Consider the following 15,788-nt stretch of genomic DNA (forward strand, 5'->3'; position numbering starts at 1 on the left):
GGGCGGAGCTATAGCTTGAGACAGGGCAAAACACACGTTTGGAGGAGGAAGCTATAAATCGACTGACCCCAACATCTGCACATATTTGTAACATTTGTAAATTACCATTCACTCTTATATGAACATATGGTACTGTATATGAAGGTTATACATTCGCAAACAAAAATACATTTGTATAAAACTGAAGGGTTAAAAGTGGTTTTCGTTATTTACAGCAATTTGAAGTCATTTTCCGGTGTCCTCTGTGGTGGACATGTGGTCATACTACTACTTTTCAATATAAAACTATGAAGATGTGTATATTTAACAGCAAAAACGACTTCGCGTATCATTTATAATGTGACCGAAGAGGTGTGAAAGGAAATTAAAAAAATGCCCAAACGAAGAAAATATAAAAACACAGTTTTATTTCGCCTAATCGCAGCGAGGGGGCAGCAATGCGCCAGGCAACGTTTCAATTTGCAGGGGAAGAAGAGGGAGAGAAAAAAAACCGAAGAAGACCTATCACACTTCCGGGTTAAAGTTAGTTCAATAAGAGTTCGTTGTCGCCTTCTTGGAATTCTAAATCCAAAAGACCAAATTGATATTATTGTATGCCACTGCGCAATTTTCTTACAGCTCTTATATCCTTATATAAAGGGATGCAACATGGCAATAACCTTAACTGTTGTCAGTCGTTGTTTTCTCGCGAGGTTAATGTCACACGCTCGGTGTCATCCATCCAGCCAGTGTCCGAGCCGAAGAAACATTTCCCTGATTGACACACCAGGCAGCCGACTGGCCACGGTAGTGTTATACAATCACGGGGGAACCGGCGAAAACACACGGCTGGACCGAAAAGCTCCATCGTGGGATAGAAAAGGAGGAGAACGCGACGACAACCACTTCCGGCTGCTTCAGACGTTGTCAGCGGGCTTGGGACTCTGTGGTGCTGCGTTTCTGGACAGTAAAGAGGGCGGCCTCGCAAAGAAAACACAATCAAATGGGGTACTTGAACGCATCCTTTGGTCAGCACAGTGTGCGTCCCCTTTTAAACCGGACAGTCCTCGGTATAAATACAACTTTATTGCGGATGTCGTGGAAAAGTCCACTCCGGCTGTGGTCTACATAGAAATCGTGGGCAGGTGAGTTCCCTTAATTACAGACTCCAATAATAGGAAACTGCGGTTATTTGAATTGAGGTGTTAATTGAAGCATTTACAGTAAACATAGTTTCTTTTACATATGAATGCATCTTGTGTAATTAAATATCACTGTTTGTTTTTTACAGACACCCATTTTCAGGGAGAGAGATGGCCGTGTCCAATGGTTCTGGTTTTATCATCAGCAGTGATGGACTCATAGTGACCAATGCTCACGTTGTGGCCAATAAGAGAGGGGTCCGAGTCAAGCTGACTAATGGAGAAGTATACCAGGCCACCGTGCAGGATGTTGATCAGGTGGCGGACATTGCCACCATCAAAATCTCTGCAAAGGTGAGGGACAGTTAATTCCACACACATCCCATGCATGTGGGGTAATAATGACGCTGTTGTATTTTTTTATCTTGAGAAGGGGTCTCAAACTCAATTTACTTGGGGGCCACTGGAGCTCAGACCTGGGTGAGACTGGGCCGCATCAGGTTTTCCAAAAAAAAAAAAATTAAAAACTTTGCTTTGGTTCCAATGTTCTACAAGAAAAGCTCTGATAAAACATTCCACTGTTCTCAAATATCTTACTTTTTATTTTTCTACACAAAATAAGATGAAAAATAAATAAACAAATCAAGAATAAAGAAAATCAATCAGTAATAAATAAATATAATAATAATAAAAGGGCAAATAATAAAAACTTAAGAAACCACATATAGTTGGTGGGTAGACAAATAATTTTTTTCAGATTAAAATGAACAAAGCATTATTAGAGCCCTGTAGACATGACAAAACACGACTATAGTCACATTTATACTCTTTTTATTTACAACATATTGCGCAACTGCAGGGTCTTGAGACACATGCTAACTCGCAAACTAGAGAGCTAGCGACCTAAACGGTAGCCTTCAAGTTATTTCATTTAAACTTAAATAGCCAAAAACGTACCACTTCCACACGGATAGGGAGGATAACTATTAACAGTTATTTAACCTTTAACATGAACATGAATCAAACGTAATAATTTTTTCTGGGTACATGATAGCATACAGCATCCATATCAAACTAGCGCGGGCCGCTCTAACATTAAACTTTAATATCCAGGCGGGGGCCTCAAACTAGTGTCATGCGGGCCACATTTGTTTGAGACCCCTGATCTTGAGTCATAAAAAAACTGGTGTTTTGTATGCGTCTCCACCAGGGGGCGCGCTTGATCTTAAAATGCCAGATGCTCAACAGTAAAATGAACCTATGAGACCTTCTCCACTGTATTCTTGACTTTTGTTGACGTTTTGAGGCTCTTCTCTATTTAACTGCAGAATCCTTTACCCACACTCTCACTCGGCCGTTCGTCTGATGTCCGTCAAGGGGAGTTTGTCGTGGCTATGGGAAGCCCGTTTGCTTTACGGAACACCATCACATCAGGCATCATTAGCTCAGTGCAGAGAGGCAGTAAAGAGCTGGGCCTGTCCAATCCCAACATGGACTACATACAGACGGATGCAGCCATCGATGTGAGTGTACTTTAATGAGACAGATGTTTTGCCACTGGAGTTTGATTGTGTCTTGTCTGATTTTTTTTGGGCAGTTTGGGAATTCCGGAGGCCCACTCATCAATCTGGTGAGTCTGTACTATGAATGCTTATGAATCACAATCATTGTGGCTCATCTTATACGTCATTGTCATCGACCTAGGATGGTGAGGTCATCGGGATAAACACTATGAAGGTCACTGCCGGAATCTCCTTTGCTATCCCATCCGATCGCCTGAGATCTTTTCTTGATCAAGCTGCAAACAGAAAAAGTATACAAGTTTTGTACAATTAGGGAAACATCTCTTAACAGTCATATCCTGTTATTTTCATTTCAATAGAAGGTTCCTGGTTTGGCCAGTCGGAGACAAAGCGACGGTACATTGGCGTCATGATGCTAACACTCACGCAGAGGTAAGGATGGCAAGTGCATGAAAGAGTCCAAATCAGTTTGTCACCACAAACATGTTTTTTTTTGTGCTGGTTCCACAGTATCATTGCAGAGTTGAAGTTGAGGGATCCATTTTTCCCAGATGTGACGCACGGAATTTTGATCCACAGAGTCATCGTCGGCTCCCCAGCAAACAGGTACAGCCTGGATCACAATACAAGTAACCCTAAATATTTTTTTTTTGTACATGAAACCACTGTTTGTAACATGAAGTATGCTTTTCAAGTCGGGATAGCAGACCTATATTCTTTCAAGTCGAGGCAAAATGGCTTGAAAATAGCACAAAATCTCATAGGTTGTGTTTAAACTTTGTCACGTTTACAGGTAACAGTTTGTAGGGAATCGGTTCAAATGTTCCTCACTTAACGATGTCTGTCCTCGTCAGAGCCGGCCTGCTTCCGGGAGACGTTGTACTGGAAATCAACGGAGCGAAGGTCAACACCTCAGAGGAGATCTACACTGCTGTCCGCAGCAGCGATAAGATCACCATGGTGGTGCAGAGAGGACGAGAGCAGCTTCACCTGCAAATGACTCCTGAATACACAGAGTGATAAAGCAGCCACACCACAGATGTTTCTCTCATTTTGACCAACCAGCCAAGGGACTTGGTCAGGGAGTGTCATCACAGCTGGAATTAAATGTTTTCTACAAGGAAAAGTGGATTTTTGTCTAGTGTATTGGATTGATTTTGTTTACATGAAACTACTCGCATTTCTGTATATCCAACAAAATGTTTTTTTTGTAAAGTTAATGACATGAAACAGTATTATATAAGAGCCGTTTAATGTTGGACAGCAACAATAAGTGTGGCATGATTGATTACCTGATCAATTACACAGACGACAATTAACTGAGCAATGTTGGACAACTTACCAATGATCTCCCTCATTTCCCTTTTGAACGTCAAACAAAGACCACCCATGTCATCGCGTGTTTGATGGAAAACAAAGGTGGTATAATGTGAGGCAAAGCAAACCAGGTTATGTTTTTGACAGAGCCGAAGGTGTAAAGCACGTACATACAAGTGCATTTCCCTGTTATTCATACAATAATACCAAGAAATTAATAAAGTGACATGTACTGGACTGCTACACAATTATACATAAGACTGAAGCTAACATTCAAACCACAGCAGGCTTAAAACAATATGTTCATACTTGCGGACTACAGACATTAAGAGTACTCTACAACATACAAAGTATGGGAGCAAATGATAAAACTGTTCGAATCCCATTACGACTAGTTTAAAAAGGCTTAATATATATATATTGCTGGTAATAGTTTTCTTTTTAAGAAAATATAAATTGTGCGACTGAAGCTTACAATACACTGCTGGCAGTTGCGCCAGGTTCTCGGTGACCTGCTGGAAAAGGGTCATCTTGAGAGGCGCTGTGTGCTCAAGAGACTCCCAGGAAGAGACGTGGGGCGGGGGCAGGGGAAAAAAAAAAATGAAAGTGGAACTTTGTGGTGTCGGAATTCCCTCCTAGTGACCCAGATGCTGCGGTGGCACAGCGGAATGCTATAGACTTCACATGATGTGCACAACCGGCAGCCAAAACCGAGGTGGACGTATTCAGATTCATAAATAAGACAAAGTTGGGGTGAGGGTTGTCGTGAGGAGGAGGAGGAGGATCTGTCGTGTCAATTTCAGCATCGCCTCAGTTGACATGGTCCAATGCCCGCAGAAGCTCCTCCCCTTGCAGCAGACACTGGCGACCCTGTAAGGGGGCGTTGACCTCGCAGTCGTAGCGAGTGAGTTGTGGCAGGGTGAAAAGGCTACTGGTGGCCTCTGATGTGCTGCCTAGCAGGCAACTTGCCAAATCTACCACAAGAAGAGACTTAAGTGTCATGGCAATTGTCGGCTAATAATTTGGAGCAATCAACAGCCGTCGTCAATTCACCTGACGGTAGCAGAACTACAGTTTGGGTGGTGGACTTCAGCTTTTTCCCATGTTCCTGGAGCACGGTATCCTGGGAAAATATAATACATTGTTATTCTAGGAACTAATTAGATGTATTTAGTGAAGTGTGAATGCTGAGATTTTTACCTTCCCAACCATCACTCGTATGTCTTCCAGTTTTCTTTTGCGCTGTGCATTTTGCGCAGCCAGGGTCCAGAGTGACACACCCTTCTCCAATTGTGGTGTTCTGCAGCACAGGCATGGAATAATGATGCTCAAGATTAAAAAAATGAGTAAATGGCTAAATATAGAAAAAGAAATACCTCTTAGCGAGGATCACCGAAGAGGGCGAGACAACGAGTGAGTCCTGCGGCGCAGGAGTGGTGGCACAACTTCCACGTGAGCCGGAATAATTATGGACCTCCTGTTTGACAGGTGAGCTCTCCAAGGATTTGACTGGTCCACAAGACAGAGGCTCTTCTGGACTCAAACTGCGCAGTTGGAAGTCATCGTCCATGGGGATGTAGGGAGCTAACATCTCCAGATCCAAGTCCTCCATCGTCTGGAAGGACAGAAGATGATTCCCTCCATTACATGCTTTTTTTAATTTATTTTTTAAACTGATCACAAATTATGAATGACAATTCCCTGGTATTTATTTACCTGTGTGGTAAAGGGGGTCTTGGGTTGGGTATCAATGGCAAACAGCTTCTCCACTAGATCTAGTTTGAAATCAGACATGTCCGAGTCCATGGTTAAGCAAAAGTCCATTAGTGGAGGAACCTGAAGATAGAATTCAATGTAGTCTTTAATGCAAGTGGCTGAAAGTACAATTACAGTGTATTCAACCATATGGAAGTTGTATATTAGTTTAATACCCCCTTCATCAAAACTAAAATATCAAAATCATTCAAATTACATGCTAATCATGCCATAAAAAAATAATTCCGTCTAAGACTGAAATCTTACAAAGAGTGGTCATCAGGGCCTGAAAACAAAGAAGTGGCATCAAATAACTTCTGCCCAAGCTAATCAAAACTTTTCTTCCGGTCACACCCACTTTAAAAAAAAAAAGTTTACTGATAGTGAAAAAGTGAATACAAAAAAAAAAATATTTGTTTTTGTCTTAGATGTTTACAAAAACTTTACCTGTGCTGGGCTGTGGTTGGTTGCCGGTGTGGACGCGGGGCTTTTTCCATCCACAGTTTCGACAGTGAGGGGCTCACTTGGTGGCAGAGGGGAAAGAGGCGCAGCTAGCTTGTCGCTCGTGGCAGGAAGCATCACGTCATTGTAGAGAGGCACATCTTTCAGCAGCTGGATATCAGCATCTGTGTCAGAGGATCGACTGGAGTTAGAGAGCTTCAAAGGCATTTAGAAGACAATTGGAAAAAGGAGCACAAACCAGGGCAGCTGAAGTCCAGGGATATGATGGTGTCTCCAGCTGCAGGAGCCAGCAGCGTGAGGGCTTCAGGCTCTTCTTTCAGCTGATCATACAAGCTGGTCACCGGCTTCGGCTCAACTGTTTGTGTAAACAGCTTGATCACATCCAGCTCGGGGGGCTTCTTCTCCTCTACCAGCACCTCCTTCAGCGGGGATGGAGACTTCTCTGGCGGGCAGCTCTCCACAACAGCATTGTCTTCATCCTGCTGCTCCTGTTTTACAGGCTTCACATCTTCTGTCTGCTCCAAAGACATAATCACTTTTTCCTCCTGGATGCCACTGCAGAGAGGACATACATTGCTACAAAGCTTTTCCCGGTGCTTTTTGCTACAATGGCTATAAGAACAGATACTTGAGATGATCAACGAGGTCTTTTTGGACTCCTTTCATACCTGAGAACAAAGTTGACACAGACAATGCATTGTGGTTGAGAGTTCTTGTTGTTGTAGATGACTGTTGCTTGCGTCTCCACCCACACAAAACCACCTCTCTTGGCCAGCATCCGGTATTGGCCTGTGCTGACCTGGCCCTTTGCAAACACTGGAACAAACATTAGCATTACACCACCGTCCAAAAATAAATATGTCTAGATGTTCTTTTCAACCTCCTTTATATATTATATATATTATATACCCCAAGTTGCATGCATCGTTTACAATTTTGCTTACAGTTATGATGAGTCTTGGTAAGGTGGTCTGAGTCCAGAGCGTGGTAGTACTCGTACACTGAACGATTCAACAGGTCTTCCGGCTCATATCCCATCAGCTCAGTGATCCTGTAGGAGCACAGTAGTAGGAAGTTATAAATAAAGACACCAGAGCATTATGTCGATCGCGTAAACGTCACTTTGTAGATGCCATATGATATCAGACAGCTGACATTATGCTCTCCCATTGTGTTTCAAAATACACAATGAGATGCAACTTTCATCTTTATTATTGCATGCACCCCTGGTTTACATGTAAAATGTACAATAATAACAGGCTCTAGTAGTGGCTACACTGAACACTAGGTGGCAGTATGACTATTATACTGAAGGATTAAGGAAGCAGAGTCACCTCTCGTCACAGTATGTGAACTTCATGTCCATCGTATGGCGGCTGAGGAAGGTCTTGGTGTCCAGAGGGACTTCAATGTTGGAAGGGTGTGGAATAGGGTCACAGATGAGCACCAAGTAGGGAACTGGTGACTCCGCATGGTCATTGGCAGTCTGTGCTGTGAGGCTGTCGTGAAGGCACACATGCCCGGAGCAGTGGAGCACCTGTAGATGGTCAAGAGAAGGACAGTTAAGTGTTACTTCAACCCAGTCCTTCTTATCTTAAAGAAAAAAATAGATGGTTTGGTTCATGCATCCGTTTATTCTCCCAAAAAAAAAAATAACCGTTTTTCAACCACTAACTTAATTTTAAAAGTGTCCAAGCTGCAATGTAAACTAAGGATCAGATATCAGCTGGGTGAAAAGTACAACAATGAAAAATTCTCAACTGCCTCAAATATGGCTGCATAATAAATCAATCCCACAATGGAAAAGTTCATTACAAAATCTTTGTTGGTCAAACACACTTGAATGATCTTCTACAATGACAAATAACTGCACTGCAAAGAGAAATTATGTTTTGGGTGTGGGAATACAATTTTCCTACTACAAGTAATCTGAACTCGGTGTTTGTACATCATTATGGGTACTTACTGTCTTTAGCATGGAGTTGAAGAATTACACACTCCTAATGGCCCGTCTAATGTGTATGCATTACATACCAAATTACAGACTGATTCATTTGAATTCAAACTACATTTACACACTAATAGCCAAATTTGCTTTGTTTACCGATTCCACCCTGCACTTTACATCATTTTGACAATCTTTCATTACCTTCCATGTAGCGGACTTGACATTGACAGTACGGCCCCGGCTGGTGAGTGTGCACTTCATCCGAAGGAAGAAGCTACGCTCTGCGTCCAATTCCTTGGCCTTTTTGGAGCCTGAAATTGTGTCCACAGCAAGTGAAACGTGATTCAGAAGACAGAACTAGAATATCATCTTTGTGTGCTGAAACTGAAATATTCTTTTCACCCTAAGTGTTTTTATGTACATTGTTTTACTCCTGCAGAAATTGCAATTCAAAGGGGACCTACAATGGTCATTTTTGAGTTGTGGACTCCTATAGAGAAACTACACACAATAACCAGAACAGAGCGCTTTCTAGATCTTCCAGAATCTGCACCTATTCTAGCTGTATTTCGTGCTTCCCGTGAAAACGGTCAGTTTTAATTTATTGCACTCATGGCCCACCTCCAGGCACACCCACTCCACTGTGTTTGGTAACACTCCCAAGTGCTCAGAAGTGTGCTCGGTGGTGTGCCGATAGCTGCTGAAGCCAACCGATAAACAGAATAGGACAATAAACGGCAATTTAACTTTTTTTATATGTCTGCTTACAGCCACATGTGTTGGATCTCGAATCCAATCCGGGAGTAGAGACTGGACACTCCAAAGTTTCTCAAGAAAATAAGTTACTTCAAGACATCTCTCAATGGCAAGTAGCTTTAGCATTTTAGCGTTGACGTATTAAAATATTTTTCTTTTGTTGGTAGGGAATCAGGAACTCCACCAACTTGTGCTTGATTGTGGCGTTGTCAGGAATTTTAGACAAATGTAGCTTTCCCTTACACCCAAAAAAACACTTCCTGTAAGCCACTGCTAACAACGTAAACACAAAAGCAGAGCTTGGGGGAGGGCAGGGAGCATATCTCACCGACACCGCACGCCCATATAAGGAAGCCTGCCCATCTGTGACATCACAAACCTCCAGTTTTACAACACCCTCTGAAACCATTTCAAAACGTCTTTCAGAACTCACTTCCAAATGCACAAACCTCATTATCATTATCATTAACATGGTTTAACACAAGAATACATCATTCAAACTACTTTTGTAGGTCAGAAAAGTGGAAAAATTAATAATTAAACTATTATCATAAAACAACAGTTATGTGGTGTTACATTGCAGTACAACAGCAAAGGAAATGTGCTGGTGATGCAGCATATTCTTCCAAACACACACATAGTGTACCTGCTCTGTGGACCAGCATCTCCCTCAGTTCCTCCTGATCACATGGGTGCGTAAAATCAAACACGCTGTGTCCAGTCAGGTCAAACTGCAGAGATAAGAGACAGAATGAAATCTCTACCATTTACACGCAAGCATTTCATGCACTGCAATGTAAATCTTCCTCATCCTGAGAGAATTATCACAATAATCTTGTTCTTTATCGTTTCTAAAAATGACGCTACACTCTTATTTCATGCTGACACATTCTCAATTCAGACCTACCTGTGCCAGGCCGAGACACTTGTTAACATTCTCAGAGAGATAGACCATATCTCCATCTTCAGAAAGCACCATGAGAAAGCCATCCAGAGCTTTTAAGTAGGAGCTGTTCAGCTGGGTATCCAACTCACTCTCCTCCTCTGATTTTGGCTCGTCTGGAAAAGCAAAGCAACACATTCAAATAGCCAAAATGTGCAAATGTCAAGAATTAATGTATATGGATAGAGCAACTTGTTGAACACAAGCCACGTTAACACAAGTTTTTCCTCTTTCCGAATGACTTTTCCGAAAACAATGGTATACATGGAAAGGAATATTCCAATCTCTTGTCTACATGCCGCTATAATCAAACAGAATAGTCAATTGGGCATGTGCAGTAAAGCGTAAACATCAATATCACGTGATACCAGCTTCACTTGTTGGAATAATTCCATACTTTTTTAGTTAGTTTTTTGTTTGTCCAGTCTTGAAATTTAGTTTGGATCAAAAACAAACTTTCCCCAGCAGCATGAATTTAAACAGGAAAAGATCAAATTCAATATTTTATAACTAAACCCGGGACATGTTTTATGTAGATACATATATATATTTTCTTTTTAAAGAAAAACTAGACTTTAAAAGTGTTTAGATTCTGTTTCACAGATGGCGGAAATGCACACCCAAAGTTTGTTTGGAAGGTTGTAAGAAAAGTAATTAATTTAACTGTAAAGCCTAAAATTGAACAACAGCTGTGGACACTGACCAGTGCTGAGGAGTTTCCTCAAGCGCAGGTAGCTGATGGTAAGTCTCATGATGGAGGCCTTGTCCAGGCTGGAGCTGATGCTGTGAGACAGAGGTAGCTGCTGGGCCAGCTCGTAAAACACCTCCGACTCCTTCCCTCGCCGGCATCTCGCTGCATCCCTCGACTTTTCCTTCCTCCGCTCCGAGCTCACCCTGCAGGCGATAGGTGGTGGTCGGTCATCGTGTGTACAGATTGGCTATGCAGCTTTAACTACACAAGTTGCTATTCCTTCTTCTTGACGTTTGTTTGTTTGTTTTATGTGTGCTTGTTTAGAGAGAATGGGAAGCCATTGGCCTGCCGAAGGGTAAGGACACAGCACCTGGATTCTGCTAAAACCAAGCTTATCACCAAGACTTCATCTGGACGACAGTGAAACCCACATTTGTACTTGTACAGCTGCCGGATTTGCTGTAGACCAAAAGAGGAGAAGTACACCCCCTTGCTGTGGTTGGCTGAGAAGACCACGTGAATCATCTTCTCTGTGTTACGGTGCACAACCAGAAGAGCTTACACCACCAATCATTTTGACATTTACGAGCATGGCTTAACAAGCTGCAGGAACAGTAGTAAAACTGGCACCCATGCAGTGAGCCAACAAACACGCAACTGACAACTTAGAGTAGCGTAATACTCTTCCTTTCTCCAAGTTTAAGTTACTGCTTGTGCAATTATGCAAGTATTAGCCTTACAACTGTTGCATGATTATTACAGATACAGTTGAAGCCCAGTGGAACTATACAACAAAATAAAACATTTCAAATCATTGGTACCACACAGTAGATCTAATTGAATTTAACAAGCACTCGCAGCTTTTGTTGTCTATGTAATTTGAAGCTCTCAAACAAAAATTGGATCAGCTCACTAGAATTAGCTTTCTCCATAATTGAATCACTGGCTGGGAGACAGATTGTTTTCTTTCAGGCAAGGAATGAAGCAATTTCACTTAAGTCAAGACTTGCCAATAAAATCCATTGTGATAGGTATTGCATTGCACCGATCGTCCAAATAAGGCATAGGCCAAAGATCGGTGAGTCCGCAAACAAAAGCTCAGGCCAAAAGCAGAAAAAACAGGTAAAAATACAGTTCCATTCCAAGGTGCATGTGGATGGAGAAGGCCAATCTAGCGGTGTGACGATTACAATTATCTACAATGTGACTTGGGGGGACGTTATTGGCAGACGCATGGAGAGCCGCCTTCAACACCAGGATTTCCCAAGCGTCACCAATCAATACTACTGACAAATAGCCACGCTATTTTCAGTAGGCCTCACATGATGTTGGGACACTTCAGCGACTAAAGTCAGTTATATTTCAACATTTGGCTGATGCTAACCGGAGTTGTTTTTGGATGGAATGTCTGAACTTCTCCATGACAAAAATTTCAGTAAAATATTCCATTACTAAAATATTCAATAGCTGCAGCTCTTGTAAGTTATCAAACAAAATGAGCACAGCAGCTGTCGGGAAGTCCCCGGAAGCGCTTGGGAGTGTGACCAATCACAGTGGAGTGGGCATACCTGGAGGAGGGCCAGGGGCGGACTAAATTAAAGACTATTTGAGTGGGAAGCAGTAAATCCATGGAAACACTGCAGAAAGAGGTGCAGAATCTGGAAGATCTAGAAAGCTTTCTGTGCAGGTTATAGTGCGTAGCTGCTCAACAGGGGGAACATTTATTTTTAACAAGAGTACACTTTCACAAAAGATGTTTCCTTGAAAAGTAGCATACTTTGTTTGCTGATTCAATGTTGGTGTAGACTATTTTTTTTATGAAACCCTAATTTTGTGAACACGGGTAAATGGGATATAGCTGAAAGTGCTCTTATTTTGAAGTGTGTTGTGTGAATGGAGGGGCACTGTGCAAATGATAAACTTGCCTAGCTGTAGCTGTTGTCCTTGACTTACTCCCATCAGCTAGCATCCTGAAACCTTGGGTTACATTGGCATCCGTTCATGGTCAGAACTAGATAGGACATCCTATCTTTTCATGAGCATGACCTGATTAAGCCTGCACGAACACGAGTAGTCGAGTTGCAATCAATTGAAAATGTGTGACAGTTGATGCTTAAAACAATAATAATAAAAATCATCAACAAAGTCTTTAAATTGTCTTTGACCATTTTAGATAATAATATCACAGCAGTTAACTTGGTAAACGTGTTTGACATTTAATTTTTTTTTTAAACTGACTTGAAAATATTGCTTGTACAGTTTTTACAATGATTTTACAATGATCTCCTTATACACACACATTGTTTTCCCTCTATATGAAACTGAAATAGCCCGTGAAAATAACAATCCCCAGCTGAGATGAATGCAATCCCTGTCGCGAGGCCAATGTTACATAACACCACTCTTGCACATGGTCATGCATGACCAGCAGCCCTAGACAAATACCCTACAGCAAAATAAAACATGTGCTGCTACGATTTTGCTTCTTTTATCCTTGACATTTTTGAATAAATCCGACAACTGTATGAACATGATATATTCAAGTCATGAATAGATGGATACCAGTGGACAGGACATTAATGGTGAAAAACACCAGTGCACAATGAAAAGCCAGTGGGGGTATTTTGTTTCGAGGGACTGACCTATTTCACTAGAGATGTTCTCACTGTCTGTCAGTACTGTTTAATTTGACAGTAAAGTTTGTCTTATGTGTTACATAATTCAGTGCAGGATAAAAATGCTTTCTCTAACAGGCCAATGACCCTGTGGCGACATTTTTGGTAAATAGCAGAAAGGCACAATAAGCAACTATTGATAACTGTCAGAAGAGACCGATTGATCAGACAATTCTGCTCAATGAAAACAGAGAAAGAGCAGTCCCTTTGTGACCAGGAGCATTGTTGACGATACAAAAATAAATACTCTAATTGCAGGCTCGGGGGGAAAAAAAACGAATGAACAGAATTGACTTGAGGAAAAAGGGGGTGAAAAAAAAAAAATCAGTGCACTGACTGCCAGTGCTCTGCTCTCTAAAGTGGGAGCCAACATTCCTCTCGCTCTGTGTTCTGTTCTCTGGGTGCAAGTGCTCTTCTTTTCCTTTTATTGGGGGCCGCTCAGTCAAAACATCAGACAACAAGGGGCTTTATAAAGAAACATGCTAGTGTACAGACCTTTTGAACACCAAATACACTTTCCTTTGCCTTCCCTCTGGACAGGAACCATGCCAGTAAATTTTAGTGAAAATTAAAGGTGTCACAAGATTGTGCAAGATTAAAACATGACAAGATTTTGCGTTCAGAAAGAAAATGTCTGCTGGGCACCAAGCCTGTGATGATTAATAAATACATAAATCACACCATAACTAAAAATTTACTTAATAATTTTGCCAGGCAGGAAGAGGATTCACTCTGTGCATTGGTTTTCAGCGCCTTGACCTTTGTTTTGTAGAACAATGCATGAACGGTGTGAGCCCTTTTGTCAGTCATACAATCTTAGTGGGGCTGCTAGAGTGAAATGCAACAGAAGTAGTAAAATTCAATATAGTCAAATTTTTTCAATGTCATATATCGTGGCATCAATTGAGTGTCCCGTGACACTGCGAGTGAAAATTTGGAAGTGCTATATAAAAAGCAAGGTGGAATGAAAATGTGCAGCTGACTGGGTGGCACAGGGGGAAACAACATTGACTCCCACACTATGTACAAGTAATAAAAGGTATGAGTTATCAGCTGGAGACATTATTTTTCCACATAAGCGACAATCCCAAGTTCCAATACAATATCTCCTTGCAGGGCTTTAATTTCTACATTGCTGCTAATTATAAAAAGTATAAACATAATAAAAGTATATTTCGTGATTGGATGGAATTATCTTTCAACAAGGCTCTGTTGCCCTGTTCACAGAGCCTTATTTCAACAATTCCATCCGTTATGTTGTACAGCAAATTATATATCGGTTACTAAAAACGGAACTTCCACTGCAATACAAATTTGGCAAGCACTGTTGACGTCAATGCTCGGTGATTAAGAGATGAACAGAAATAATACAGCAGCAGTGTGTGGCACTACCTACATAATGCAAGTCAAGCTAGGAACAGAATATTTACTAAAATACAAACAGGATATAATGACAGTTATTGGACCTTCTCCACGGGAAATATGCCAGATTTGAACTTAAGCAAGAAATTTGGAGCCAAATATATAAATACATTTCTATATAAGAACTGCAAACGGTGTTTTCTCCAGCAATATACAGTAAACTACTCACAAAAACTCACTGATAATACAAGGAAATGTCCCATTGTTTTTAAGGTTGCCATATTTTTCAAAATCCTACACGTGATAAAGCAGCCAACTTAATAGTCATCAAGGATATAAGATGTGACAATTTAAATGATCTGTGCTGTTGATAGCTTCCAGTACATAAAACTACTCTAAGTCCTGTCGTCTCTCTGCGGTGCCAATACCCAAAGGTACACTTTGTACTCACGTACCTAAAATAACAGGCCGGATTATATATATATTTAATTAAAAAAACACACAGCAGCACTGCTCACAAGAGATAAGACAGCTAAATGGGCGTCAAATCTAAACAGAAGCTATTAGCGTGATAAAACCTGTCAAAAACTCGACGACCATAAAACTAAAACGTAGCTTGCAGAGTCTTTAGCTCGACCTTTTTTAAAAAAAAACACTCATACGTGAGTAAGTAGAACAAAGTTAGAAACAGCAACAAATAAATGCTCGTTTAATTCGCAAAAGTACACATTTATTGTGGATAGCTGGCGATGCTAGCTAGCGACATTAGCTGCTAGCTAACAAAATAGCGTCGCTAGCTATTATGTCCTCTTAAATGGAAGAGCGAGTAACATGTAACCTTGAAATACAGTCCATACGCGCCCGCTAATTGTAACAGTAAAACCTCCACCGAAGAGTGAAGTTTTCAATGAACTACAAGGTATTGTTACTAGTGTTGCGTAACGTTACCTTTTCTTTTCAGGTACAATTCCTGTGTCCATTTCAGGACTGAAGAACCCGAGTTAAGTCGCTCGATGTTGTAATCAAGCGGTCTTCCGTCGAAGAAAACAAGCCACACGACTCGCAGATTTCCCACCAATACAGACGCGGAGCTCCTTTAAATGTGTGGCAACAGTCGGTATATTTTGCGAGGGAATAAGTGTTCCATCCGTTCAAAGGCAGGCGACTGGTAGCGACTGCCACGCTGGAGACCTGGAGCTACAAGACGGAGATCGCCAGAGCACAGTCCCATAGAG

The 15,788-nt window shown here is 41.4% G+C and overlaps 2 protein-coding genes across 2 annotated transcripts; one reads left to right on the forward strand and one right to left on the reverse strand.

Annotated features, from left to right (window-relative positions):
* Positions 1-484: 484 nt before the first annotated feature.
* LOC131140073 (serine protease HTRA2, mitochondrial-like) lies at positions 485-3,721 on the forward strand. The gene is made up of 8 exons (XM_058090163.2): positions 485-1,124; positions 1,271-1,475; positions 2,450-2,644; positions 2,719-2,751; positions 2,826-2,934; positions 3,004-3,076; positions 3,155-3,250; positions 3,499-3,721. The coding sequence occupies exons 1-8, from the start codon at positions 649-651 to the stop codon at positions 3,662-3,664; spliced, it is 1,353 nt and encodes a 450-aa protein (XP_057946146.2). The 5' UTR covers positions 485-648; the 3' UTR covers positions 3,665-3,721.
* Positions 3,722-3,879: 158 nt separating this feature from the next.
* hif1aa (hypoxia inducible factor 1 subunit alpha a) lies at positions 3,880-15,788 on the reverse strand. The gene is made up of 15 exons (XM_058090162.2): positions 15,502-15,788; positions 10,529-10,719; positions 9,790-9,941; positions 9,529-9,613; positions 8,328-8,437; positions 7,513-7,715; positions 7,123-7,229; positions 6,847-6,994; positions 6,417-6,733; positions 6,164-6,342; positions 5,678-5,797; positions 5,338-5,576; positions 5,162-5,261; positions 5,015-5,084; positions 3,880-4,935 (listed from the first exon to the last, which is right to left on the reverse strand). The coding sequence occupies exons 1-15, from the start codon at positions 15,531-15,533 to the stop codon at positions 4,772-4,774; spliced, it is 2,217 nt and encodes a 738-aa protein (XP_057946145.2). The 5' UTR covers positions 15,534-15,788; the 3' UTR covers positions 3,880-4,771.

The sequence above is a fragment of the Doryrhamphus excisus genome, linkage group LG14 (assembly GCF_037039965.1).
Source record: "Doryrhamphus excisus strain RoL-2023G ecotype Guam linkage group LG14, RoL_Dexc_Guam_v1.1, whole genome shotgun sequence".
Classification (NCBI taxonomy): domain Eukaryota; kingdom Metazoa; phylum Chordata; class Actinopteri; order Syngnathiformes; family Syngnathidae; genus Doryrhamphus; species Doryrhamphus excisus.

What these genes read in the sequence shown, in the direction of transcription:
- LOC131140073 (XM_058090163.2), top strand. Translation starts at nt 649, where the DNA reads ATGGCAATAACCTTAACTGTTGTCAGTCGTTGTTTTCTCGCGAGGTTA. An exon ending in GAGGCCCACTCATCAATCTG is followed by an intron (nt 2,752 to 2,825) that starts GTGAGTCTGTAC and finishes TCATCGACCTAG; the next exon opens with GATGGTGAGGTCATCGGGAT. An exon ending in GTCGGCTCCCCAGCAAACAG is followed by an intron (nt 3,251 to 3,498) that starts GTACAGCCTGGA and finishes TGTCCTCGTCAG; the next exon opens with AGCCGGCCTGCTTCCGGGAG.
- hif1aa (XM_058090162.2), bottom strand. Translation starts at nt 15,533, where the DNA reads ATGGACACAGGAATTGTACCTGAAAAGAAAAG. An exon ending in TGTGTCAACTTTGTTCTCAG is followed by an intron (nt 6,734 to 6,846) that starts GTATGAAAGGAG and finishes TCCTCTCTGCAG; the next exon opens with TGGCATCCAGGAGGAAAAAG. An exon ending in TACGAGTGATGGTTGGGAAG is followed by an intron (nt 5,085 to 5,161) that starts GTAAAAATCTCA and finishes ATATTTTCCCAG; the next exon opens with GATACCGTGCTCCAGGAACA.